At 52.5% G+C, this 27,094-nt stretch overlaps 2 protein-coding genes and 1 long non-coding RNA gene across 3 annotated transcripts in view; 1 reads left to right on the top strand and 2 right to left on the bottom strand.

The window, feature by feature from the left end:
• The window catches only part of LOC122421171 (leukocyte immunoglobulin-like receptor subfamily A member 6), a 161,461-nt gene that overhangs the window by 54,917 nt on the left and 79,450 nt on the right, over positions 1 to 27,094 (bottom strand). The gene's annotated exons all lie outside the window — the stretch shown is intronic.
• On the bottom strand, positions 1,375 to 13,324 carry LAIR1 (leukocyte associated immunoglobulin like receptor 1). Its single transcript, XM_043437042.1, has 9 exons — positions 13,057 to 13,324; positions 12,601 to 12,636; positions 7,009 to 7,326; positions 6,412 to 6,462; positions 5,196 to 5,315; positions 5,059 to 5,101; positions 4,937 to 4,974; positions 4,693 to 4,745; positions 1,375 to 4,288 (listed from the first exon to the last, which is right to left on the bottom strand). The coding sequence occupies exons 1-9, from the start codon at positions 13,088 to 13,090 to the stop codon at positions 4,142 to 4,144; spliced, it is 840 nt and encodes a 279-aa protein (XP_043292977.1). The 5' UTR covers positions 13,091 to 13,324; the 3' UTR covers positions 1,375 to 4,141.
• Positions 14,174 to 17,078, top strand: LOC122421187. The gene is made up of 3 exons (XR_006263462.1): positions 14,174 to 14,266; positions 15,824 to 15,877; positions 16,938 to 17,078. It is a non-coding gene; the product is annotated as an uncharacterized LOC122421187 (long non-coding RNA).

Below are 27,094 nucleotides of genomic sequence, written 5' to 3' on the forward strand. Positions count from 1 at the left end.
ACGCCGTCACACACCCACTCTGACGCCGTCTCACATGCACACTGACGCCGTCTCACATGCACACTGACGCCGTCTCACATGCACACTGACGCTGTCACCCGCTCTCCTGGGTCTGCACCTCCAGAGGGCAGTCCTCGGGCGGACTCGCCACCGCCTGAACCCCGAGAGTCTGTTCCCGTGAAGGTCTCCTCTCACAAATCCCCATACAGCCGTGTGATGACCTGTCGGGCCTGAATAATACAGGAATGGTGGGAAAATAAAAGAGAGGAGCAGAGAATGAAACAGAAACTGCGCACAAGAATGGAAGCGGAGGAACCAAAGATGAAGACTCCCGAGTTAGGACGCAGATCTCTGCAGGAACTAACCTCCCGTGCAAATAAGAAATGAAAGATCAGTACTAATAATGAGCTGGGGGCTGGGCACCCTCCTCTGAGCCAGGACAGAAACCTCCCGGCTGTGGAGATACAGCCCGCCATGCGGTCAGGGCAGGGCAGGTGTCCACGTGGGTCTGTGGCCCCGTCACTCAGAGCTGGCCGACCTTGGGCAAGTTACCTAATGTTTCAGTCCCTCGGTTCTTGCAGAAAAGTGGAGAAGAGAGTAGGACATTCTGTGGAGGGTTTTACCAGGGTTAAATATGCCAATGTTTGCACAGAACTAAAATAGCCATGGTAGGAGCTGGCTGAGGAGCCTGGCGAATCCCGTGGACGGGGAGCCTGGTGGGCTGCTGTCCATAGGGTCGCACAGAGTCGGACACGACTGAAGCGACTTAGCAGCATCAGCAGGAGCTGGCTGAATCTAGGATGAATTGTTAAAATATGCTTCAGATGTATAAGGACATTTAAAATACCAGGCCTGTAAGAGGCGTGCAGGTTTCTTCTGTTTCTATTAAGAGCTAAAGACCAAAATATCGACAACTGGACGCTGCCGCCCCCTAGCGGGATTTGGGGGTAAAGTTTCTGTTTTAATCCGAGTGGGAACGACAGTCTGACCCCCATAAGCAGGGCGGTGACCACGCACACCGCTCAGCGGAATCGGGGCTCTCCTGGCTGCTTCTGGGGTGGAGGGGATGTCCCTGGTTAGCCTATACCTGGACCTGGGGTGACAAGGGCAGGTGGATAGTGGCCCAGATTGTGGACCCCCATAAAGGAGGTGGTTGGGGTGTGGACCCTGGATTGACTGGTTTGTGTTTGATATGTGCGCCCGAGGAAGAGGATTCTTGCTCAGGAATTGGGGTAAGGGCGCAATGAGAGAGGCAGGAGACCTGTACAGTTGATTCAGGCATATCACCAGCTCATCCAGGAAAACAGGTGTCCGGCGTCAGCCTTAAAATTCAAAGTCCAGTTTGGGTTGTTATTGTTTTATCCATTAGTATGAGTTTATTTAGGAATGGCAGAGGGATTGCAATTCAGGACATTCAAACTATGGCAAACCACAGTCAAATCCAGAGAACAAAGGAGAGGAATGTTACTTAACAAAGAAAAAGGAGGAAGCTGGAAGAGGCTGCTTTGAATCAAAGCCCCTTGAAGAAAAGCAAGCATTCAGGTCACTGATGGTTTCTCGTTGGCTGGGATGTGGCTGCTTCTCATTGGCTGGGCTGTGGCTTTTTTTCTCTTTGGCCAGGCTGTGGCTGTTTCTCATTGGCTGGGCTACGGTTGTTTCTCATTGGCTGAGCTGTTGCCGTTTCTCATTAGCTGAGCTATTGCTCTTTCTCATTGGCTGGACTGTTGCTGGGCCAGGAGAAAATCATCCTTCCGCTGCTGCCTAGTAAGATAACTGTCTTCCTGCCCAGAAATGTAAAGTAAGCTGCAACAGAGGGGAGAGGCGAGAGAGCGCCCCTCTAGGCTTCCCAGCTACGTTTTAAAGGTTTCCCTTTATTATGTTCACACCAGAATATGCCTGTATCACACCTGTTAAAGCATCAACTTTACCAGAACCCGGAACAGGACTAATACAAGAGGTACGGGGAGCTGTACTCCACGGCATCCAGGCAGCCATGCACCACACTCGGTGTGTGCCGCCAAGGTCGCCCAGGGCATCCGCGTCCGCCAGCAGAAGGACCAACAGTGAGCATCTCGGGAGGGAGGGCTCGGGGCCAGGCCTGGAAGCAGCTCCGTGCACAGGCTCACTGTGAACGCCATCCCAGGACACACATAACCGCAAGGAGGCTGGGAGATCGTCTCGCTGGGAGCCCAGGAAGGGAGGACACGGTGCTGGGCAGCCACAGTCCTGCCACACGGGCCCACTGGGCCCTATGGGCACCTGCGGGTCACACGGTGGGCGTGCTTCTAGTCTCCCCTGCTTCCTACCCGACCTCCTCTTACATGGAGCTTCTAGGGACACAGGAAATAGACTCTCAGGAATTCATTCTTTCACAAGCTAGTGGAAGCAGAAGGAACCATCCCTGCAAGGAGATGCGTAGAATTCAGAGTGAGGCATTCAAGCCCAGAGGAGCCCACGAACGGAGGTGGTGCTGCGGATGGACACCCACTCCGGTAGACAGGAACCAGCTGCTGTGTTACCTTAGGTGCAAAAGGGGTCGTTACAGGTGTGACCGAGTTAAGGCTCAGTCTTAAGGTTATTGCAGGGGAGATGACCTTGGATATTCTAGGTGGACCCAATGTAATCACCAGGGTTCTTACAAGAGAGAAGCAGGAGGGTCAGAGAGTGAGGAGGTGAGACGTGACCACAGAAGCAGGAGTCCTAGTCAGAGGGAGGAGCCGAAGATGGAGGAAGGGGCCATGAGCCAAGGAGTGCAGACGGCCCCCAGACGCTGCAAAAGGTAACGGAATGGAGCCTCCCCTGGAGCCTCCAGAAGGAACACAGCCCTGCCCACCCCGGATTTCAGCCCCGTGTGACTGATCTCAGACTTCTGACGTCCTGGACTGTAGGGTAATACGCTGCATCGTTTGGTGCCGCTATGTGAGTGGTAATTTGTTACAGCGACACTTATATGCTGTTGGGATGAATGGCCTCCAGTCCCAAATCTGACGGGCATTAGCCTGGTGAGGGGTGAAGGTCAGGTCAAGGACAGTGTCCTACAGCTGGTGAGCCCTCTCGTGTTTGGGGAATGCATGGCATCCAGTGGGGATGAACTGGGGTGGGGTGGGAGACGGGGGCCTGCCTGTTCCTCGGGGTGGACCTATAAAGCCTGAGGGGCCCTCCCTGTGCAGTCATGGCCTCACCAGCTCCCTCGGCCAGCCCATCGTGTCCACACGTGTGGGTGTCTGCATGAGTGTATGCGTGTGTACAGTGTGTGCATATATGTCTGTGTGTGTATATGTGCATTCAGGGGGTATGTATGCATGTACACCCTTTACACTGTGCTGGTGTGTTTGGGTACATATGAGTGCATTTGTGCATGCATGGCTGTGTGCTTGTGAAGGGATGGGAGCTGTATGCAGGTGGGGCATCTCTGCGCCTTCACCCAGACACAAGTCCCCTCAGACACACTCTTGGGTCAGAAAACACTGATTGTCTTGTTTTTGTCTTGTTTCCCTCACTGAGTTTTGGGGGACGGTGGAGGCAGAGACTGGGACCTAGAACCTGTGTACCCAGTGCTGCATGAAGGGCTGACGCACTTGGACCTGTGAGAACATTGACTGATGAACAAGGTGAAGTGTGAGCCAGAAAACTGGGCATCAGCTACCAGCCGCGTGAGTGCAGCCCAGATTCAAGATCCCCACCCAAACTCTAGGAAGGTTTGTAGAGTCAGCTGGGAACACAAAACAGATCTCCAGGGCCAGTGGAAGATTCACAGGACATGTCTGAAGCCCACTGGGCAGCTGTAGGGACATAGCTGGGTCTCTGGAAACAGCCAAGCACCATACCTGGGTCTCTGGAAACAGCCAAGCACCACACCTGGGTCTCTGGAAACAGCCAACAAACACCATAGCTGGGTCTCTTGAAACAAGTGCTACATCTCTCCAAGCAGCTAGTTGACTGCGGGAGGGACCACATGGATACTGAATCTCCTAGAAGTTGACTGCAGGTCTCAGGACTCTAGCTCTTGCCTGCAGGAGAATTGACTGGATGTCTTTCCAGAAAGGAATCATTCCACAGGGAAACTATCCCAATGTCCACTTCGGGCTTTTGCAAGTGTGACTTCCTGCATATTTAGGGCAGAGGCCAGGTGGGCACAGGGTCAATGTCTGGCAATGGTTGCATACGTGCTGGACTCGGCCAGGGGCTCTGTGGATGGCGGGGACACAGCTCTGGCCGCCCTCTGGGTGAGGGGCTTGTGGTTCAGCTGGGCGTAGGTCACCTCTTGGGGGCCTCCTGCAGCAGGGGTCTGAGGATAAAGAGGCAGGGTGGGTTTGGGTGGCAGAGTGAGGGCATATCACCTCCACAGTGAGGACACAGAAGACGGTGTGGCTTCTGTCCCTCTCTCTTGGGGTCCCTCCCTCTGGGGGAGTCTGACCACCATGAGAAGCCCGTGTGGTGAGGATGTGAGATCCTGCCCACTGCCGGGGGAGTGAGCATCATGGAAGTGGATCTTCCAGCCCCAGTCGAGCCTCTGATGAGTGCAGCCCTGCTCAGCATCTTGACGGCAACCTCAGAACAGACCGTGAGGCCAGAACTACCCAGCCGATGCGATTCCAAGTTCCTGGCCCAAGAACCTGAGATGCTTCTGTTAAGCTGCTAAATTCCAGATGCTTTGGTTCAGAGCACTAGCTGATGAATGCAAGCACTTACCGAGGTGCCCACCTCTCCGTCCATGTCAGGAAATCTGTCAACGCTGGCCACATCTGAAGGGGAGGAGGACAAAGGCTCAGTTCTCTGAGGTGGAGCTTAGGAGACACACATGCCTGACCTCACAGCTTCATATTTCATCTCCTCCCCACCTTCAACGTCCTGGAATGCTTCACCCCCACACTGCTTCCTGCATGCCCTGAACCCCTGCTTCCCCCCCAGACCTGTCCCCCATCCTTGTCTTTACCTGGGGTCCCATCTAGGACATCCACAGCTGGGCTGAGCCTGAGGAGAAAGAACATGTGAGCCCTGAGGACTGTCTGGGGGCAGAGGACAGGTGGACTGGGAGGTCATCACCAGGGTCCTCACCTCCCCTGGTGTCTCTGCTCCTCGTCTTTGCTTCTGGGCCACCCTGAGGAGAGTCAGGTGTGAATTAAGAAGAGAAGCCTTCTTTCCAGCACCCCCAAACGGCCTGCCCGGCCACCCCACCCTGTCCCTGAGACTACCTCGTTTTCTCCGGTGCTGATGATGGAGGAGGAGAAGGACCAGGAGGAAGAGACAAAGGAGAAAGGCCACAGAGACCCCGATGAGAATATAAACCTGCTCCGTCGACAGGCCTGTGGGAGCTGGGAGGGTGGAATCAGATTATCAGCAGTATGCCCTTATGGGGCACCTGCTGCATACCGCCCCCCCACACACACTTGCTGGGTGCTTGTGGTGTTCACACTCACATATAGAGCTCTCACACGCACACCAGTCCTGTGGCTTGGGACTTGCCATCCCCGCTTTACAAAGCCGGGTCTGAGAGCTGAAGCCCTGTGTCCACAGCGCATTGGCAGAGCTGGAATACTACCAACACCAAAGCCCATTTTCTCCCTCTTTCCCCAAAGAGCACACACCACGAGGAGGGAAGAAAATATCTCCTCGTATGAGTAAGATCAGCACTCCTCCAGGCTCAGGCAGAGCTGCGGGGTCGGTGCATTTATTCCCGGTTTTGCACACAAGCAACGAGGAACGTGGAAGGATTGGGTGATTCGATTTGCACCGGGGGCCCAGAGCTGCGGAGGGCGGGACTGGATCCAGGCAGTCTCGGTGATGGGTTCTGCTCTGGACATGAGTCTCCACAGCGTGAAATGGGAGGGAGGGAGCGAGATGGAAGGGGGCTGAGCTGGACTCCTACACGTGGCGGGTTCAGGGCCTTCCGGGAGGGCAGGTCTGCCCTCTGGGCTGCTCAGGCATAACCATCAGCGGTCCCTTCTGTTTGGCTCACAGCCCCCCAGTCCCTCTCTCAGCGCGGAGCCGGGCCCGCCCTGGACCTGACCACAAGGGGGCGGTGCGGAGCGGCGGCCAAACCCCCGAGTCTGGGGTCCAGTCTGGCTGCCCTGGGCTGGTTCCTCCCTTCCAATCCCTGGGCCTTTGGATAAGAACCTGCAAGCTCCTTTCTGCATAGGAAAAGGGGCGGAGGCTCTAAGAAGGTCCGGGAAGTGCCGCCCACGATGGGCCGTCCTGGTATGACTCCATCAGGGGCCCGGTGCAGGGTCATCCAGCCTCGTGGGTGCTGTTCCCGGGGTGCTTAGGAGTCAGAGACACCCCGGTGCCCTGCGCCTGCCAGCCCGTGCTGAGCTCCCACAGTCCCTGAACCAAGCCCGGGAGAGGGCTGCGCCCTGATCCCAGCACAGATCCCCCCCCAGACACCCCTCCAGGCGGGGGTCGGTTAGTCACCAGCAGAGGAGCAGCACTGAGCGGTGGAGGAGCTGCCGCCTCCAGGGGGTCCTGTGACGGTGGGGGGACAGGAGAAGGACTGGTGCTGTGTGGGGGCTGCCCAGGGTCTGTCCCACTCAGCCTGGCGCCTCTCCATCCTGAGCATCCGACCGCCGGCCACCCACGGCCTTCACTCAACGCCGGACAACACCCCGAGACTCCCGAGAAAATGGGGCCGGGGCCAGGCAAGGCGGAGCCCCCTGCTCCATCCTGCTGGGGTCACACCCTCTGCACCTCCCGGAGCGTGCCCCGCATCACTGCCCAGACTCTTCATGGTGACCTCCTCTGAGGGGGGTGGTCAGAGTGTGCTGGACGGACCCCGACTCCAGGACACCCTGGGGGCTGACCACACACAGGACACGGACGGCCTCACCCCAAAGGTGCCCTGAAGCACCATCCAGCCCTGGTCAGGGGTCCCTGACTTGCCCGGTGAGACCAGGTTCGGGGAGCTGAGCCAGGCGTGGAGGCAGGGGACGCGTGGGCAGAGGGGACAGAGGCAGAGGGCCCGGGGACGGGGGTGGGCGGTGGGCAGAGGGCGCAGCGGGGTCCCGGGCACACCTGTGGGCAGGGCAGAGACGGCCTCCTCGGTCCCCTCCAGGCTCAGGGCCTCGCTGAGCTCAGACCAGCGGGAGTCTATTCCATAGATGCAGTGATAACGCCCGACGGCGTCTTCATGCAGGGCGGTGATGTGGAGTCTGGCCTCCGTCTCCTGTTCACCTCCGGACGTGACAGCCACATCCTTGTAGTTGTATCTATTGTCCTTCTCCAGGCGGAAGGTCGTAACCCTGGCAGGGCCCCGGCACACGATACTCACAGGCCGCCCCCAGGGCACCACGGAGCCCGGCTCAGCTGAGATGGAGGGTCTGGGCAGGGTCCCTGGGAGGGGAGAGCAGGACCCCACAGTCTGTCCCGAGGAGACCAGCACTGGACGCAGTTATCTCATCTTAGTGGAGAATCAGCACAAAGTACAGACCACTCATCGTAGTGGAGAATCACCACACAACACAACCCACTCATCTTAGTGGAGAATCACCAGCACAACACAACGCCACTTCGTCGTAGTGGAGAATCCCACAGGAAATCACCCTCATCTTGGTGGAGAATCACCACACTAACACAATCCACTCCATCTTGGTGGAGAATCACCACATTCAACACACCACTATCTTGGTGGAGAATCACCACAAAATACAGTCCACTCATCGTAGTGGAGAATCACCACAAAATACAGTCCACTCATCTTAGTGGAGAATCACCACAAAATACAGTCCACTCATCGTAGTGGAGAATCACCACAAAATACAGTCCACTCATCTTAGTGGAGAATCACCACAAAATACAGTCCACTCATCGTAGTGGAGAATCACCACAAAATACAGTCCACTCATCTTAGTGGAGAATCACCACAAAATACAGTCCACTCATCGTAGTGGAGAATCACCACAAAATACAGTCCACTCATCTTAGTGGAGAATCACCACAAAATACAGTCCACTCATCGTAGTGGAGAATCACCACAAAATACAGTCCACTCATCTTAGTGGAGAATCACCACAAAATACAGTCCACTCATCGTAGTGGAGAATCACCACAAAATACAGTCCACTCATCTTAGTGGAGAATCACCACAAAATACAGTCCACTCATCGTAGTGGAGAATCACCACAAAATACAGTCCACTCATTGCAGTGGAGAATCACCACACAACACAACCCACTCATCTTGGTGGAGAATCACCACAAAATACAGCCCACTCATCGTAGTGGAGAATCACCACAAAATACAGTCCACTCATTGTAGTGGAGAATCACCACAAAATACAGTCCACTCATTGCAGTGGAGAATCACCACAAAATACAGTCCACTCATCTTAGTGGAGAATCACCACAAAATACAGTCCACTCATCTTGGTGGAGAATCACCACAAAATACAGTCCACTGATTTTAGTGGAGAATCACCACAAAATACAGTCCACTCATCTTGGTGGAGAATCACCACAAAATACAGTCCACTGATTTTAGTGGAGAATCACCACAAAATACAACCCACTCATCGTAGTGGAGAATCACCACAAAATACAGTCCACTCATCTTAGTGGAGAATCACCACAAAGACGCATCCAGTCCACTTTGGTGGACATCACCACAACCAACACGCAAGTCACAAAGGTCCGTCTGGTCAAGTAGGCTATGGTTTTTCAGTGGTCATGTAATGGATGTGAAGAGTTGGATCTGTGAAGAAAGCTGAGCGCGCCGAAAAATTGATGCTTTTGAACTATGGTGTTGGAGAAGACTCTTGAGATCCCTTGCGACTGCAAGGAGATTCCAACCAGTCCCATCCTAAAGCAGATTCAGTCCCTTGGGGTGGTCATTGGAGGACTGATGCTGAAGCTGAAACTCCAATACTTTGGCCACCTGATGGGAAGAGCTGACTATTGGAAAAGACCCTGATTCTGGGAGGGATTGGGGGCAGGAGGAGAAGGGGACGACAGAGGATGAGATGGCTGGATGGCATCACTGACTCAATGGACGTGAGTTTGAGGAAACTCCAGGAGTTGGCAATGGATAGGGAGGCCTGGAGTGCTGCAGTCCATGGGGTCGCAAAGAGTCGGACACCATTGAGCGACTGAACTGAACTGAACAACACAATTCAGTGGAGATCACCACACGACACAATTTACCTTCTTGCTTCTTTTTCTTTTTGGAAACTTGCAAAGTTGTATAATGTTCACCACAATCCAGTTTCAGAACGCTCCCATCACCCCACAGTGGACAGCCCCACCCCCATGCCCACCCCAGGAGCAGGTGAATTCCGGTCACTGCGGTTAGTTTCCCATTGACATAAGGACCCTGAGACTTGGTCACATCTCGCTCAGGGTGACATGGGAGGTGACAGAGCAGCTGGGGGCCTGGACATGTCTGCTGGGGGTGGGGGGCGGCTCCCTCCCTGCCCACAGCCACTCCAGAGAGAGGGGGAGGGGACACAGGGTGGGAATGAGCGGGTCATTCCTGGGACGAGGAAAGCAGGGCTCTGAGTGGGTAGGAGTGACCTGGGCTGGGCCTGAAGGGAAGGGCAGCTGCCTGTCCCGGGAGAGATTGTGTTTGGGGGGGTAGGTGTATGTGCAAGTGTAGGGGGGGATGGGTGTATATACATGTGTGTGTGTGTGTGTGTGTGCAGGTGTGTGTGTGGGTGTATGTGTGTGTGTGTGCAGGTATATATGTGTGTGGGTGTGTGGGGGGTGTGTATGTGTGTAGGGGTGTGTATGGGTATGTGTGTGTGTGCAGATTTGTGTGTGTGCAGGGAGGGTGTACATGTGCATGTGCGTGGGGGGGATGTGGATGGGTGTATGTGTATGGGTGTGTGTATGTATGTGGGGGGCTGTGTGTGTGTGTGTGGGGTGTGTGTGTGCAGGTGTGCAGGTGTGTGTGTGGGGTGTGTGTGGGTGTGGGTGCGTGCATGTGTGTGGGGGGGTGTGTATGGGTGTGGGTGTGTGCAGGTGTCAGTGTTGTGTACAGGGGTGTGTGGGGTGTGTATGTGTGTGTGCAGGTGTGGGGGTGTGTGCAGGGGTGTGTGGGGTGTGTGTGTGTGTGTGTGTGCAGGTATGTGTGTATGCATGCGTGCAGGTGTGTGTGGGGGTGTATGTGTGAAGGTGTGTGCATGTGTGTGGGGGTGTGTGTATGGGTGTGGGTGTGTGCATGTGGGGGAGGGTGTATGGGTGTGGGTGTGTGCATGTGGGGGGGTGTGTATGGGTGTGGGTGTGTGCATGTGGGGGGTGTGTATGGGTGTGGGTGTGTGCATGTGTGTGTGTGTGTGGGTGGGTGGGTGTGTGCAGGTGTTGGTGTGTGCAGGGGTGTGTGGGGTGTCTATGTGTGTGTGCAGGTGTGTGCATGTGTGGGGGTGTGTGTATGGGTGTGGGTGTGTGCAGGGGTGTGTGGGGTGTGTATGTGTGTGTGCAGGTGTGTGCAGGTGTGGGGGTGTGTGCAGGGGTGTGTGGGGTGTCTATGTGTGTGTGCAGGTGTGTGCATGTGTGGGGGTGTGGGTGTGTGCAGGTGTCAGTGTGTGCAGGGGTGTGTGGGGTGTGTATGTGTGTGTGCAGGTGTGGGGGTGTGTGCAGGGGTGTGTGTGTGGAGGACCTGGAGCACAGCTCTGGTCCCATCGGCCCCAGGGGGTGAGGGTCCCTGTGTCCACTCCGCAGCACCGGGCGAGCCCAGATCTGAAGGGTGGGCGCCGCCTGGAGACCAGGGGAGCGGGTGCTGTGTTTCAGGTTCAGAGGCAGTCTGCTGGCACAGGCCCCTCGCTCAGGGGAGGCCAGGCTTTTGTTCAGTCCAGGTTAGCAGCGGGTGGATGAGGTCCACCCACATTGTGGACAAAACCCAATGATTTAAATGTTAAGACCATCCCAAAACATCCTTGCAGACACACCCAGAATGTTTAACCACGTAAATGACCATGGGCCAGCCGAGGAGACACAAAATTAAATACCTCAAATTCCACCATCCCCCACAGCATCAACTTGACACCTGTGTGCACCTCCTGAAACCACACCTAACCTCCAAATAAAGACAACAACGTGAGTGAGTGAGTGAGGAGTGAGCTCTGCCGGCCCCTGCCTCTGTGGGGACGTCACTGACTCTGAAGCCAACCTCCTGCTACAGGGCTGCAAGCCCCCACCACACCCCCCACTGCACCCCCACCCAGATGAGATACATGGGGTTTCCAGAAGCCTCAGTGACAAGGACATGGAAACACACTGGGATGGAGGCAGAGAATGCTGAGAAAACCCAGGGATGGTCTCTGCAGACTCACCCTGGACACAGCGACCCTCACCCGCCAGGGAATGTGGGACCAGACCTGTCCTCCAACTCCTCCATACATATGCACATACATGCACGCACACACAAGCACACACATACACATGTGTACACACATGCACACATATCCACACACCCACATATACACATGCACACACACAGCCACACACCCCTGCACACACATGCACCCATGCACATACACACACATACACATGTGCACACACATATACAGACACACACCCACATATACACATGCACATACACACACCTGCACACACACACACCTGCCCACATACACACACACCTGCACCCGCATATACACAAACACAGATACACACTGCACACACACGTACACACACACATCTGCCCACATACACATACACCCATATACACACACACCTGCCCACATACACACACACACAAGCACCTGCATACACACACACACTTCACTTCCCTGTCCTGCAGACTGTTCCCCTTACCTCACACTTTCACAACCAGGACAGGCAGCTGCCCTTCAGACTCAGCAACACAGACTGGGAGACCTCCCCATCCCTCACCCCCTCCCACACCCCCTCCCTCACCCCTCACCCCTCACCCCCCCCTTTCTTTCAACCACATCTAGTCCCGCCCATCCATTTACTGATGCCTGCATGTGCCTCTGGCTCCACAAATAGGGGAAACACCCCGGCGCCTGCCCCCTTGGGGCTGACAGTCCAGAGGGACGACACACGTTCACAAACAGTTGTGCGAACCCATGGATACGGGCAGTGATGCGTGCCCTGGGGGTGAGTGTGGGAATCTCAGAGAGGGGGGCAGATGGGAGGCCGAGCTGCCCCCTTGGGGGCCGAGGGAGGGGGTTCCTGAGCTGAGCAGATGTGGAGGACGGTCCGGGCTGAGGGGCAGGGCGCAGGGGTCACCGTGGGGAGGGCCGGGCTGGTCGGGGAGATTCAGAAAGTGAAAGAAAACCCAGAGAGCGGCCAGCCTCACGGGGGTGTGCAGGGGAGGCTGGAGGAGATGGGCAGCCTCAGAGGGGTGTCCAGGGGAGGCTGGAGGAGATGGCGGGGCCGTCTGCTAGGGCAAGCGCTGTTCTCTGCAAGGGGCTGCGGGGGGCGGTCTGGGCTCACGGGGGGTGAGCTCGTGGGCTCAGCCCGGTCCTGAGGGTTGGGTCGTCCCTGTGGGGCCATCAAGGGCAGAGAGGGGACAGGGGAGACCCGGGCCAGGGTCCCACAAGGGGCTGTTAGCAGCTCGGGGTATAAGCCAAGGCCCCCAGACCCCCAGGGTCCGCTCCGCTCTCATCGAGGTCCGCCCTGGGGAGACAGGGGTTTGGGGGAGACTCACCCTGCTGGGTGCAGGCCATCTGGGCCAGACAGAGCGCTGGAAGAGAAGCGCTAGTGAGAAGATGCCCGCCTCGTGGTTTCCTCATGGGCTGCAGTCCCGGGGCCTCGAGGAGCCGTGGGGTGGGCGGGCGTCTTCCCATGATGTCCCAACGCCCGCCCCCGCAACATTACATCTGAATACAAGACGTCTCCTCTCTCTGAAGTAATCTCAGACAACCCCAACCCTCCTCCAGGCCAGCCTGGCTCAGTCTTCACTCACCCCACACCCGACCCCACGTCCAGGACCGAACCTTCCCCGTCACTTCGTCACTTTGGTCTGGGCCAAAGCTGAGGACGCCCCTGGGGATGGAGGGGGAACCGTGCTGCCCCCCAGGACCCCGGCGTCTCCTGGGCTGGAGTCAGGGCTGAGCAGAGCCCCTCTGCCCCTGGAATCCGGCCCCGGCACCCCCGGACTCACCCAGGCCCAGGAGGGTGGAGGGCCCGGGCGCCATGGCCCAGCCCTGTCCCGGGGCGTCCTGAAGTCGGTGCTGAGGGCCGGAGCCTGCAGCCCGCGGGAGAAGGGGATGTGACGCAGGGCCTCTCTGGGGCCGTTTCCACACCAACAGCCTCACACAAAGGGGAAGAGCGCCCTCCCCGCCCGGCACACTTCCCCTTAAGGGGCCGCAGCGCCCCTTAGCTGTTCCTCCCTCTGGGCCCCCACGAGGTTCAACTTCTCTCCGGGTGCACCCCGAGGGGGGAGCCCCGTTCTCCCCCCCGTGAGCAGAACACGCTTTGTGCAGCACGCCGACTTGACGTCAGTCCCTACTCTGTTCTTGGGCAAAGAGTTACATCACTTTATGCCAACGGTTCCTCGTGTTGAAAATGGAGAACCCCGACATCCTCCTCTGAGTGTTTAATATTGCAATATATGGTACATTCCCGGAGGGATCGAGTGCATTAAAAATATCTTATCACGTGGGTTCTCTGCCCGTTTCCCGGGCGGTGCTGGAACCGGGGGAGGCAGGGCTGGCCCATGAGCACACACAAAATCCCAGAGCTGAGTGATGGGGAGACAGACCTCGGGACCTGGCCCTGGGCTTGGCACCCAGTGGGGCCCCCAGCTGGGTGCTGAAATGAGAGCAGGGCCGGGGGATGGGAGGGCGTGTGTGCACACGGAGCCCGCAGGACAGGAGCCCCGTCGTGGAATCCCTTGTCCTCTGTCCCTGAAGCCAGGAACAGCTGCTTCTCCCAGGGGGAGCTCTGCCAGATGGTGATGGCGGTCTACACAGCAGCCAGGGCTCAGTCTCCTATTAACAGAAATCTAGTTCTGTCTGAGGGGCTGTGCTCCAACCCTGGACTGGGGAAGGGGGAGTGGAGAGGATGCAGTTTGGGTCTAAGGCAATCCAACAATCCCATTTGCAGTGACTGGTCCAGAGGGGGCCACAAGACCGTGGATGGTCAATGATACTTAATGTGGAATATATCAGGGTTTCTGGAGTCACATTTCTCTCTTATTAACAGAGGGTCTCATAAGACTTTTGCCTCCTTTAATCCTGTCCATGAGCAGCTATATGATGATGATGTGATATCTAGAGCTGCAACAGCCATCTTGCAGCCATGAGACAACAAGCTTGACTACAACAGCAGAGATACTGAACACACTGAGGTGAAAGAATACAAGATCTAAGGTTTGTAGGAACTCCTGGAATTGCTGAAAAAGCCTTGCGGCTGCCTACCCCTGAAATTCTTAATAAGTAAAGAATAACTGTGCTAGATTTTCTGTCAAATATCAGCCTAAATCTACGGACCACACTGCATCTTAAAATAATAACTGTCTTATTGATAGCTCAGTGGTAAAGAATCCGCCTGCCAGTGCAAGAGACACAGGTTCAATCCCTGGTCCGGGAAGATCCCACATATTGCATAGCAGCTAAGCCCGTGTGCCCTTACTATTGAGCCCGTGCCCTAGAGCCTGTATTCCAGAACAAGAGAAGCCACCACAAAGAGTGCAGAGTGCATCGCAACTAGAGAGTAGCCCCCTGTTGTCACTAGAGAAAAACCCACACAGCTTCAAAGACCTAGCACAGCCAAAAATAAACAAATGATTTAAAAGCAATCATAACTACTTTAAAAACTAAAACTGCTTTATAGAGTATTTTAAAGGTTGTCTTAAATGCCTCAAAGAAATGAAAACTCAGCAAAGGTTATATAGTCAAAATGAAAAGACGAGATTCCCTGGAGCCAGGTTGAATGCTGGACATGACTGTCACCTTGACAGTGATGAATCAAGTTTTAGTTTCATGGCCTGGCCGAGGGTAGTGGCTAGAGGCTAAAGTGTGAGGCTTGTGAAGTCAAGGCTAGAGTAAAGTCAACCAGGATGACCCTGGCTGACTGAGATGAACACCAACACAGCCCCGTGTAACTGCGTCTTTCTGGCCTCTCTGTGTGTGTCTCTCCCTCGCTCATGGTCATTAGTGGCTTTTATCAGCTTTATTAACAGATATCTTGCAGACAATTAACCACAGCCATTAAATATGGGCGTGTCCACTGTGGATCTATGGGTCTACAGCACAGAATCGGAGTCAACAATGCCGAGGTATCCAGGGGCATGCTCCCTGTCTCCAGGAGACTCCGCTGCAAAGCTCACCTCAAGTTTTCCAGATTGGCCCACACCTCTGTTTTCCCCTCAGGGCTTCCCTGGTGGCTCAGACGGTTCAGATTCTGCCTGCAATGCAGGAGACCTAGGTTCAGTCCCTGGGTTGGGAAGATCCCCTGGAGGAGGGCACGGCAACCCACTCCAGTATTCGTGCCTGGAGAATCCCATGGACAGAGGAGCCTGGGGTCGCAGAGAGTCGGACACGACTGAGCGACTCAACAACAAGACATTAGAGGCAGAAACAAAGCAAGCTGAAAAACGCGCTGTCTGTGGTGTGTTGGACCAGAACAGTCTGACAGTTCTGTATCTCAGCGAGTACATCGGACCAAGCAGTTTTCTTTCTGCTCTGTGTGGGTCTCTCTGTTCTGCCCTGGGCTGGGCTGAGAAAAGAACAGGGCTTCCTGAAACTGTTCTACAGGAAACCCAATGCTATATTAGGCAGCCCTCATCCCCTAACTACTCCCTGACGTGAACTACACCTTGGCCCCAAGCCTCCTATCCAAACTGGCCATGATTTGGTTTTACAAGTGTAAACTCATATCAAAGCTTTTAAAGCCTTTTTTACTTTTCTTCTTTCCTCAACTACCAGGTCTTATGATGATGGTGATATATAATACTCCTTTACCTACTAAATACTAAATACGTAAGTACATTATTCTCGTAAAAAAGAAAAATTGTGGCGCTTCCCTGGTGGTCCAGTGGTTAAGGATCCTCTTGCCAATGCCGGGGACATTTGATCCCTAGCTTGGTCCCTAGTCTGGGAAGATCCCCCACGCCACGGGGCAACTAAGCCCGTGCAACACCGCTTGAGCCTGCCTGCTGCAACTGCTGAAACCCAAGCACGCTAGAGCCCGGGTCCCACCACAAGAGCAGCCACTGCAGGGAGAAGCCTGCACCACAATTAGAGAGAGCCTGCAACCAAAAGACGTACAGATTCACAGGATTACTTCAACCAGAATTGTGACTCAGTATCACTCACAGCGATAATAATTTCCTTGGTGAAAGTCAGTGAGTTGCTGAATGTATCTTACAATTCTGTATAATGAGCAATGTAAGATACATATAAAAACTCTTTATTGAGGGCTTTATCTAAAATCCTCTTATTTGTTGGCCAAATAAAATTTCTGCCTTTCCCTCTGTCTCTCTGTATTTACGTCTCTGCCGGCGTCTCTCTGTCTCTCTATCCTCCCTCTGTCTGTCTTCCTGTCTCTCATTATCTCTGTGTCTCAGTCTCTCTGTCTCTCTGTCTCCCTCTCTCTCTATCTCTCCCTCTGTCTCTCTCTGTATTTCTGTCTCTGCCAGTGTCTGTCTCCGTCTCTCTGTCTCCCTCTATCTCTATCTCTCCCTCTGTCTCTCTCTGTATTTCTGTCTCTGCCAGTGTCTGTCTCCGTCTCTCTGTCTCCCTCTATCTCTATCTCTCCCTCTGTCTCTCTCTATATTTCTGTCTCTGCCAGTGTCTGTCTCCGTCTCTCTGTCTCCCTCTATCTCTGTCTCCCTCTGTCTCTGTCTCTCCCTCCCTCCCTCCTACCCTCTTGCTTGCTCTCTCTTCCTCCTGACCCGTCCTGAACTTTGCTTCCTTACAGGCAGCCCTAGGCCCCGGGATTAGTACAGTTTCACTCGACAGCTGCATTCAGTGGTGTGTGGAGCAACCAGCTCAAGCCAGTTCCTGACAGCTGACTGTGAACATCCCTCCCCCACTGCAGGTTCAGTGATCTCACTTTTGAAGCTTGACGTGAGCCACACTGTATTTACTCCCCAGAAACTGGTGAGTGCTACAGATCACTTGCTTTCTTTCATAGATGTAACTGTTACACATTTCCCATTACCCTGCTGGGCAGTTTCCAAAGGCCGCCTTAAAGAAAATTAAACAGGACAGGGAGGTTCTAGGTTGGCATTTATTTTTTAGCACTTAAATATGGCATTAATCATTTCTGTTTCAAATGACTGCAGATCTTCTCATTGCTCCTTTGAAAAGAATGTGTCCTTTTTCTCTCAGTGCTTTTAAGACTTTGCCTTTGGAGTTCAGCAATTTTCCTCTGATGTGTCTCCATGTGTGTGTTGACTTTTACTGAAGTGTAATAGATTAAAATTGGACATGTAGAATGCACAGCTTGACGAATCCTCACAGAATGAGCACTCCTAGGTTTTCCAGTAACTTCTCTCCAAAGGTAATGACTTTGCTGACTTCAACAGCATGGGTTAAATGTGCATGTTATGGTTCTTTATCTCAGTGTGAATATTCTCTGCAGTCTGTGTGTGTGTGTGTGTGTGTGTGTGTGTGTGTGTGGCTTCCTCTGCTCAACTGAATATTTTAAGATTTGTCCAACACCCTGGGTGCTGTGGAGTATTTTATTGTGTGAATCACCACCACGCGTACATCCCCCCTAGTGTAAAGAGGCATTTGCTTAGCTTCCAGTTTACGTTAGGATGGAAAGTGTCGCTTTGAATGTGTTAATTCATGTCCAGTGGTGAGCGTATATGTGCGTTTCTGTTGGAATAAACCTCGGGCTGTAATTGCCGTGTGTTGTGCTGTGCATTTATTCAGTTCTAGTAGGCACTTCTGAATATGTTTCGCAGTGATAGCATCAGTTCACACTCTGAGCATTCTGGTTACCCCACATCCTCACTGGTCCCTCTGCTTTCCCACCTTCTTATTTTCGCCCCCCTGTGAAGGCTGGTGGTACCTTTGTGGTATTACTTTGCATGTCTCTGGTAACTAATGCATTTGGGAACATTTTCCTATTGCTTTTGGTCATTTGAATATTCATCCGATTTTATGAAATGTCTGTTTGAGTCATTTTTCTCATTTCCTCGTTTTAGATAATTGAATTGACTGTTTTTTAACTAAACAGCAGGAAGCTTTCTCTTTTTCTTATTATGCTCGAGTCCTTTGTCAGACGTGTTCCTTGTGAATATTTGTTCCTTGCCTAGCTGAGGGTCACTCTCATTGCTGCATTTTGAAAAGATTATTTCTGAATCTTATTAGATCCCATTTATCTAATTTTATTTTATGTTTATTGCTGCTGCAAAGGGTGAAGAAATTTCCTGTATGTTCCTCCCAGAGCTAGAGATGTACTTTTTGGATTTATATCTTCAGTCCTTGGGACATGATGGGGTGTGTGTGTGTGTGTGTGTTGTATACTAAGAGTCCACATACGTTTTTCATATGGAAATCCGATTAGTACAGGACAGTTTATTGGAAGGAGCATCCTTTCCTCACTGAGCTGTTGGACATCCGGTGTCGTATCGCAGGAGACCGTAACACTTGGACCAGACACTCGAGCCCTGCACGAAGGCCCAACATCTAGCAGTGTATGTCTTCCAGCTTTGTCTTCCTTTGTCAGGGTATCACGAAATAATACTGGCCCTCAGGGTGTCTAACAACAGAAACCTCTCTGCTTTGTTGCTGTTCTGTTGTTGTTTATGTAGCAGTTTGTATCCGCTGGGGCTTCCCAGGTGGGGCCTTCGTAAAGAATCCGCCTGCCAATGCAGGAGATGCAAGAGACCCAGGTTCAACCCCGGGGTTGCAAAGATCCCCTGGAGAAGGAAATGGCAACCCGCTCCAGTACTCTTGCCTGGAGAATCCCATGGACAGGGAGGCCTGGCATGCTGTGATTCATGGCGTCGAAAGAGTGGGACACGACTGAGCGACGGAACTGAACTGAAAGGATACTGGAGCAATGTCGTCAGGAAGAGTTCCCCCTGAGTCGGAGTACTTGCAAGGGGCGGAAGCCAGAGCTTCATGCAGAGCACATCCCCAGCTTCCAGGAGGTTGGGCACCGCCTGCCGCTGTGGGCCGGGCCTCAGCCTCTCACCCGCCAGGTCCCGAGAGAGGAGGGCCCTGGGGGCCTGGATCCCTTAACCTTGAGAAGTGTTTTCTTCTGGTGGTGTGTGTGTTTCCATGCTACTCTCTCTATTCCTCACACCCTCTCCTTCCCCAGTGTGTCCACAAGTCTGTCCTCTATGAGGGACACACGTTCAGCGTCTCCCTGGGGCTCAGTGGAGTCCGCGTGGCTGAGAGCCCAGAGGAGACGCTCAGGAAATCAGGAAGGAAACTGACTCCTCCCCTGCCCCGGAGTGTGGGTTCCCCCCGTCACAGCCCCCCTCAGGGGCGTCTCTCTTTACCGCATCACCGTCCAGCCCGCCTTCCTGGGAACAAGCCCCCGGGGGCTTCCTGCCTCCTCGGGGCCCCGGGGTCCTTGGGCACAGTCTCCTCTGGTCTTGCCATCACCTGCAAGCTTTCGGGGGTGTTGATTGGGGTCAGAGCTCTCACTCTGGTGGGAACAGATGTTCCTATGAACGTGTGCCCGCTGCTCATGGAACCTTGAGTGGCGGTGCCCTTTCTCTGCACCTGAGGTTCCTCCTCTGCATGTTGTCCCGAACCCCAGCCCTCAGAGGGGCTGTGGGCTCTTACTGCCGTCATCACGGCTAATTTCCAGACGAGGTGATGGCAGGAGAAGGTGGATGTGATCGGCTGCTGGCTCAGACTGCACCCAAGGGCGCGAGTGTGGTGTCCACCCAGAGCCTCCTCTGCTCCTGACGCTGAGACGTGCTCCAGAGAGTGTTTCTGCAACACGAAACCCCAGACAAATGCAGAAGAAAAGTTCCCCAAATGGAGAGGGAACCACAGCGAAGCGGGGAGAGGTGGGCGGTGTGGCCCCGGCAGCAGGGATCTTCTTGGGGTCAGAGGAAGGACCACCTGTGTGGACACAGAGAGGGACCCATCCTCACAGAAACATAAAGGGAGGCAAGCACGTGGATTATTTTGTAGAAGAACAGGCAGTTACTGAAAAGAGTTGAACATTTTCGACATGAACAATCCAGTAGATTCAACACGTTAAAAAAGGCAGGCAGTCAAGAAGACAGCTGAGCGGCCACATGTGACGTCGGAGTATAGCTGTGAGGGAATGTTCTGGAATGCAGCAGAGAGCGCAGAAATGGCGATTCAGGAGAGGCGGGACTGTGCTGAGGGCCAGGGTGGTGTCTGTCCTAAGTGTCAGAAGCGAAGAAGCTCACGACAGACAGCAGTGGCTGAAGAAAGGAATAGCGGAGCCTCCTTCCCTGAGGAGAACCGACCTGGGGAGGGCTGGGGCACATGTAGGTACACGTGACACCCGAGGGCGGCCCTGCTGGGCCCGTGACTGAGACTCAGCGCTCCTCACTGAGGGTTAGGGTTCATCACCGGTCAGGGCTCCAGACACGGCACCCTTCAGCCAAGGACCCCGCACCCTGCAACGGAGGCCTGTGTGCTGCAGCTAGGTCAACAAGTGGGTTAATTCACTACATATTAAAGAAAGGTAACCTTTCATATAAACTGAGAAACTGAAGGTTAAATTTAAAAAGTATTTCCTACTGAATTTACAGTTTGAAACAGTTTATTCTAACTAAATTTCAACTGGAAAAAAAAATCAAGGCAGCCCGCACTGAGACCCTAAAAATGTCCTGAAACTACTCCCTGTAGGAAACGCAGATCACCCTCAAGAGAATGAGCAACCCCCCGGGAGCAGACTGCCCCCTACCAAAAGGGGGCGCTAGAGGGTACTGGAGCGATGCCTTCAGGAAGAGTACCCGCCCCCTGTCGGAGTGCTTACAAGGGGCGGAAGCCAGAGCTTCAAGCTGAGGACAGCCCGCGGCTTCCAGGAGGTTGGGCACCGCCTCCCGCTGTGGGCCGAGCCTCAGCCTCTCACCGGCCAGGTCCCAAGAGAGGAGGGCCCTGGGGGCCTGGATCCCTTAACCTTGACAAGCGTTTTCCTCTCCTAGTACTTGAGTCACACGCTTGATTCAAAACAGGAAGTGTTCTCAAGTAACTTGATAAAAAGAGAATGAGCGTGAAAGAGGGCATTTCCAGCGGTGCACGTCCTTAGATGCTGACAGTTTTCACACAGGAAGCAATACTCAGAGATGGCAGAGAGGCAGTGAGGTGCAACAGAGAGGAACGCGTGGCCGAAATGAGCTTTGGAAATTACAGAGACACACACTTGCACGCACAAAGACACCCACACGTGTGCACAGAGACGTGCGCACGCCCACACACGTGTATACGAGCACCCAGGGTTCAGTGAAGTACCGTTAGAACACTGTCTTTTCTAGAGGAGGAGGAGAATGCATACGTGTTCAGAAATAAAAATGTAAAACATATTTTAAGCATGAGAGCAAGCGCCTAAAATCAGAAATGGAATAACTCCCCAGTGCCTGGTGTAATTAAATGAGAGAAAACCCTTTCAGCTTTCCTGAGGTATAATTGACAAAAACTATATCTGTTTCACATGCACAGCTTGACGTTCTGATTTCTGTCTACGCTGTGAAATAAGTACTGCAGTCATGCTAATTATAATGAGCGTGTCCATCAGCCCCCGCAGTTCACCGAGGTCTGTGGGTCTGGTGAGGACACGTGCGGGCTACCCTCTGAGCAGGACTGAGTCGACACCAGAGTATGGTCAGCTCCGGTCCCGTCGCTGCCCATCAGGTCTCCAGGATTACTCGCCGGCAGCCCTGAAACGTTGTTCCCCGTGACCCGCACCTCCCTGCTTACCCCTGCTCTTGGCCTCTGGAGACTACCGTTCTCTCCGTTTCTTGGAGTCTGTTTTAGATTCCACAGGTCAGGGAGCTCCTGCTGGGTTTCCCCGCCTGTCTGCCTTACTTTACAGCATAACGTCCTCTGGCCTCACCCATGTCGTCTCAACAGGAGGGATTCCCTTTTTAAAGGCTGAGTGAGACTCCATTGTGTGCGTATGGCGTTTTCTGTGTGTGTTTATCTCTTGACAGACAGCCAGGTTGTGGCCGCATCCTGTTCCCGGGAACAACGATGCAGAACACGGGTGCAGATACGTCTGTGAGGTCCTGGCCGCATCTTCTTTGGATACAGACCCCGGAGTGGAATTGCTGGATCGTATGGTAGGGAGTTCTAGATTTAGAATTTGAGGAAACTCCATACTGCTTTCCACAGTGGCTGCACCGACTGTGTCCCCAACGACCACGCGCAAGGTTCTCTCTTCTCCGCGTTTGGCAGCACGTGTTGTCTTTGTCTTTTTCCTAGCAGTCAAGTGTGTGTAACACGTGCAGTTGCCGGGAGCCGGCACACGAGACCCTACCCATGAAAGGCCATGAGGGAGAAAACCTGATGGGCAAGGCGGATCAGGTTTTCAGGGGTTTCGAAAAGGCCAGCTCACGAGATCCCACCCATGACAAGGTCACGAGGAGAAAGCCTGACAGGCAAGCAGATCAGGTTTTCAGGGATTTCAAAAAGCTGCCCCTGGCACTCACCTTAAAGATGATATCTGTCTTTCTGATGCCTGCCTCAGTAGACTACTCCCTAATTTCTGTGACATAGGCAGAAGGCCTTCCCCGATCTCTTTCCAAGAATCAATTTAGAACTTTAATCAATAAGTTTCCCAGGTGGTGGTATTTTATGAGATTATCCAGGGTGAAAGGAGTGTTTTAATTTAAACTCCTTTGCTGGTAGTTTGTTAGCCAAATGCATTTATGCCCTTGGTACTAATATGCATGATTGCTTATAATATCCTAATCATAAAATAGCCTGAAGAACCTGATTATATAAAAGCCCTAATAAACATAGAGCCTTTTTAAGGGGTAAAGGAGTCCTCTTAGAAAACATAAGAAAAATTATTCTATAGGTGGTTATTGGGTTGAGATTTGCTTGCTGTGTTTTGCTTGCTGTGTTTTTGCTTTTAATGTGCTAAGGTAGTGTTATAGAAACCATTGTTGGGGGTACTCTTTTGCCCCCTTCTGATGCCTATGTCAGAAGCTTTCTCTATTTCCTTTATACTTTAATAAAACTTTATTACACAAAAGCTCTGAGCGATCCAGCCTCGTCTCTGGCCCTGGGTTGAATTCATCTCCTCCGGAGGCCAAGAATCCCGCGTCTCATCGTTCAGCAACAACCTTTCATCTTGGGGGCTCGTCCGGGATCCTTCAGGACAAGATAGGAGCTAACAATTCCAGCCTCACTCCTTTGAACTGTATCCTGAAAAACTGGGATAGAGTTGATTCCCAGGGCTTAAAGAAGACACACCTGGTCTTCCTATATGATACTGCATGGCCGCGGTACCCACTGGAGGACGGCGAACGGTGGCCAGTTGGAGGGTCTCTTAAGTATAATACTGTTTTACAATTAGACCGGTTCTGTAAAAAGCAAGGGAAATGGGTAGAAGTAGCGTATGTGTTGCCCTTTTTCTCTCTGTGAAATATGCCAGACTTATGTCCTAAGGGTGTAGATTTGGGTGTGAAACCTTCCGCTCCCCCCTGTCCTCCTACTTTGCCCCCGTATCCGGGGCTCCAAGCTGAGGTTCAAACTACTCTGGTTTCAGTAGAAACTCAAACCACCAAGTAAGAGGTGAGATGGAGGACAGGAGGCAAAGAGATAAAGAAAAGCAGGTTTCTCCAATCTACCCCTGGGACATGCGCAGAGCAGCCAGAGAGACTGAGGGACAGCCACACATGCTGTTGCCTCTTCATGAAGTGCCCACCGGGAGAAATTACCAGTCTATGAGAGTTAATAAGCCTTTTTCTTATCAAGAGATACAAAGAATTAAGGAGGATCTGGGAGACTATTTAGAGGGCCCAGAAAAAATATATTAGAGCTTTTAAAGGTGTTACTCTGCATTATGACCTTACTTGGAAGGATGTGATGTATATCTTGGGACAAACACTGACTCCCGACTCAAAAGCTCGAGTTTTGGGAAAAGCGGTTGCTTACGGAGATGAATGGCTTGGTAATGAATCAGTGGGAAAGAGGGAGGACGAGATAACTGCCCTCCCCACTGGGAGTCAGGCGGTCCCAGCTACAGAACCAGACTGGGACTATAACACTGCTAAAGGAAGATGGGATCAGAGTCATTTTGTCAGATGTAGTCTTGAAGAACTCAGACAGGCGCCTTCTAAGCCTTTAAACTATGGCAAACTGGCAGACATAGAACAGGAGGGGAAGGAAGCTGCTGGTAAATTCCTAGACAGACTGAGAGAAGCCCTTCGCAGATTCACTGAGATTGGTCCCGAAAGTGAAGAGGGAAAAGTGATCTTAAAAGATAGATTTCTCACTCAGTCGGCTCCAGATATTCGCCGTAAGTTATCAAAACGGGCGTATGGACCAAATCAGTCTTTAGATAATCTGTTACAACTGGCTCAGACAGTCTATGATGGAAGGGAATATGAGGAAAAGAAAGAGAGGCAAAGAAAGACCAAGGAAAAGGTGGAAGCCCTCGCAATGGCTATGAAAACCGTTCTTAAACAGCCTGAGAAAAATGCCCAGAGGGACCCAGGTGAAAAGGGATGGGCTTGCTATTGCTGTGGAAAGGAGGGGCATCTCAAGCGGGATTGCCCTCAGGCATCTAAGCCGCCCCGGCTCCATGCCCGGTCTGCGAGGGACCACACTGGAGGAGAGACTGCCCCCAGAGGCGTAGGTCTCAGGGGTCTGACTCTCAAGACAACCAGGATTGAAGGTGCCTGGGGGTCCCCACACAAGCTCCCGTCCTAATTACACCTGAGGAGCCCCGGGTATTGATAACGGTGGGAGGCCAATCCATCAATTTCCTTTTAGATACTGGGGCAACTTACTCCGTGCTTACTGAAGCCCCTGGCCCACTTTCTTCCCGATCCGCTTCCGTAATGGGACTGTCTGGACGAGCCAAAAGGTATTACTTCAGTTATTCTCTATCGTGCAACTGGGATTCTGTGCTATTTTTCACACGAGTTTCTTATCGTGCCAGAATCACCCTCACCCCTTTTGGGGAGGGATATACTGAGCAAGGTCCATGCCTCTGTTTTCATGAATATGGAGCCCTCCCTTTCTCTCCCTTTAGTTGAACAAAATGTGAATCCTAGAGTATGGGCTGATGGAAAATCTGTGGGTCGAGCACAAAATGCTATTCCTGTAGCTGTCAAGCTCAAAGACCCGCACTGATTCCCACATAAGCAGCAGTATCCACTGAAACCTGAGGTTAAGGAAGGGTTAAAACCCATCATTGAGAATTTAAAGGAGCAGGGACTGATAGTTCCCTGTAACAGTCCATGCAACACTCCTATTTTGGGTATAAAGAAATCAAATGATAAATGGAGATTAGTTCAAGATTTATGAATAATAAATGAGGCTGTAGTTCCTTCACACCCCGTGGTGCCTAATCCTTATGCTCTATTGTCTGAAATTCCTGAACGAGCCAAATATTTCTCAGTAATTGATTTGAAAGATGCCTTCTATTCAGTGCCTTTGGTGGAGGAAAGTCAATTTCTATTTGCCTTTGAAGACCCTACTCAGCCAACTTCCCAGTTAACCTGGACAGTTTTGCCCCAGGGATTTCATGACAGTCCCCACTTATTTGGACAAAGTTTGTCACGGGATCTACAAAACTTAGCTCTGAAGCGGTAGTGTTACAATATGTAGATGATATTTTGCTCTGTGCTGAGACAGAGGAAGCTTGTTCACGAGCCTCAGAAGATTTCTTAAACTTTCTGGCAGGCTGCGGTTACAAGGCATCAAGAGAAAAGGCTCAGCTTTGTCAACAATCTGTTAGATATCTGGGCCTAATCATATCAGAAGGGACTAGGGCCATAGGCCCCGAGAGAATTAAACCTATACTAAACCATCCCCTACCTATGACTTTAAGACAATTGAGGGGATTTTGGGGAATCACAGGCTACTGTCGTATTTGGATTCCGGGCTATGGGGAACTTGCCCGGCCTTTATATAAACTGATAGCTGAAACTCAGCAGGCCCAAACCGACAAACTGGTTTGGTCTCCAGATACTCAAAAGGCTTTTAAGCTTCTTCAGACTGCTCTCCTGCAAGCTCCGGCTTTGAGTTTGCCCACAGGGTCAGAATTCAACTTGTTTGTCACTGAAACAAAAGGTATGGCTCCGCCTTTAAAGCTGCTGTAACTCAGGGGGTGTCTAAAGCTCTAGGAATAGAGTATCACTTACACTGTTCCTGGAGACCCCAATCCTCAGGAAAGGTTGAAAAAGCTAATGACATTATCAAAAGACATCTGCGCAAATTAACTCAAGAAACGCAGGGCAACTGGATTAAAGTCCTACCCATAGCTTTAATGAGGGCTCGAACTGCCCCCAAAAAGGAGGGACTGTCCCCCTTTGAATGTATTTATGGAAGGCCTTTCTTACGCACAGACATTGTTATAGATCCTGAGGCCTTGGAGTTAACTAATTATGTAACTCAGCTCTCAGCTTTTCAACAGGCATTAACAGAACTCCGGGAGACGACTCCTGACCCAGCCTCTGAATCCAGCAAGCCTCTATTTGAGCCAGGAACCGAGGTCCTCATAAAAACACTGGGGTCTGGGGGCCCATCCCTCGAGCCCCTCTGGGAAGGCCCTTACCAGGTTATTCTTTCTTCTCCCACAGCTGTCAAAGTGCCAGGAATTGATTCATGGGTACATCACACTCCAGTCAAGAGGTGGCACCCTGACCAGAACTAAGTGATGTCATTTTATGTCTTTACTTTCTATGCTCTGACTTTGTATGTTTCAGATGGGCCTGATAATCTATGTGAGCCTACTTCTGCTGACTCCAGAAATCCTGAGTCTGCCGTTTGATCCTCAAGACAATGCCTTCCTGTCCTGGGCTCAATCCTATGCTGCGTTCCACAATGGGTCTAACTGCTGGGTCTGCGGGGCACTCCCCACTTCATCAGTGGAAGGCTTCCCGTGGTGGACATCTCCACTTCAAGGAAAAGACTTTCTCCAAGTCTGCGAATACATTCGACAACAATCACATGTGATGCCTCTTCTTAAACTGGTGACATCTAACAACCTTAAGATGGACAGATGTAACTATGGACATAATGTGACTTTTCATTTTGATTTTAACTTGGTTTAATGACTATTTTGCCTTA

Source organism: Cervus canadensis, chromosome 18, assembly GCF_019320065.1.
Source record: "Cervus canadensis isolate Bull #8, Minnesota chromosome 18, ASM1932006v1, whole genome shotgun sequence".
Lineage (NCBI taxonomy): Eukaryota > Metazoa > Chordata > Mammalia > Artiodactyla > Cervidae > Cervus > Cervus canadensis.

Excerpts from the sequence above, each read along its gene's own strand:
- LAIR1 (XM_043437042.1), bottom strand. The coding sequence starts at position 13,090 with ATGGCGCCCGGGCCCTCCACCCTCCTGGGCCTGG. Across the intron at positions 6,463-7,008 it reads CGTCTCTGCCCTGCCCACAG|GACCCCCTGGAGGCGGCAGC; the intron begins GTGTGCCCGGGA and ends CCACCGTCACAG. Across the intron at positions 4,746-4,936 it reads TGTCCTAGATGGGACCCCAG|ATGTGGCCAGCGTTGACAGA; the intron begins GTAAAGACAAGG and ends CCTCCCCTTCAG.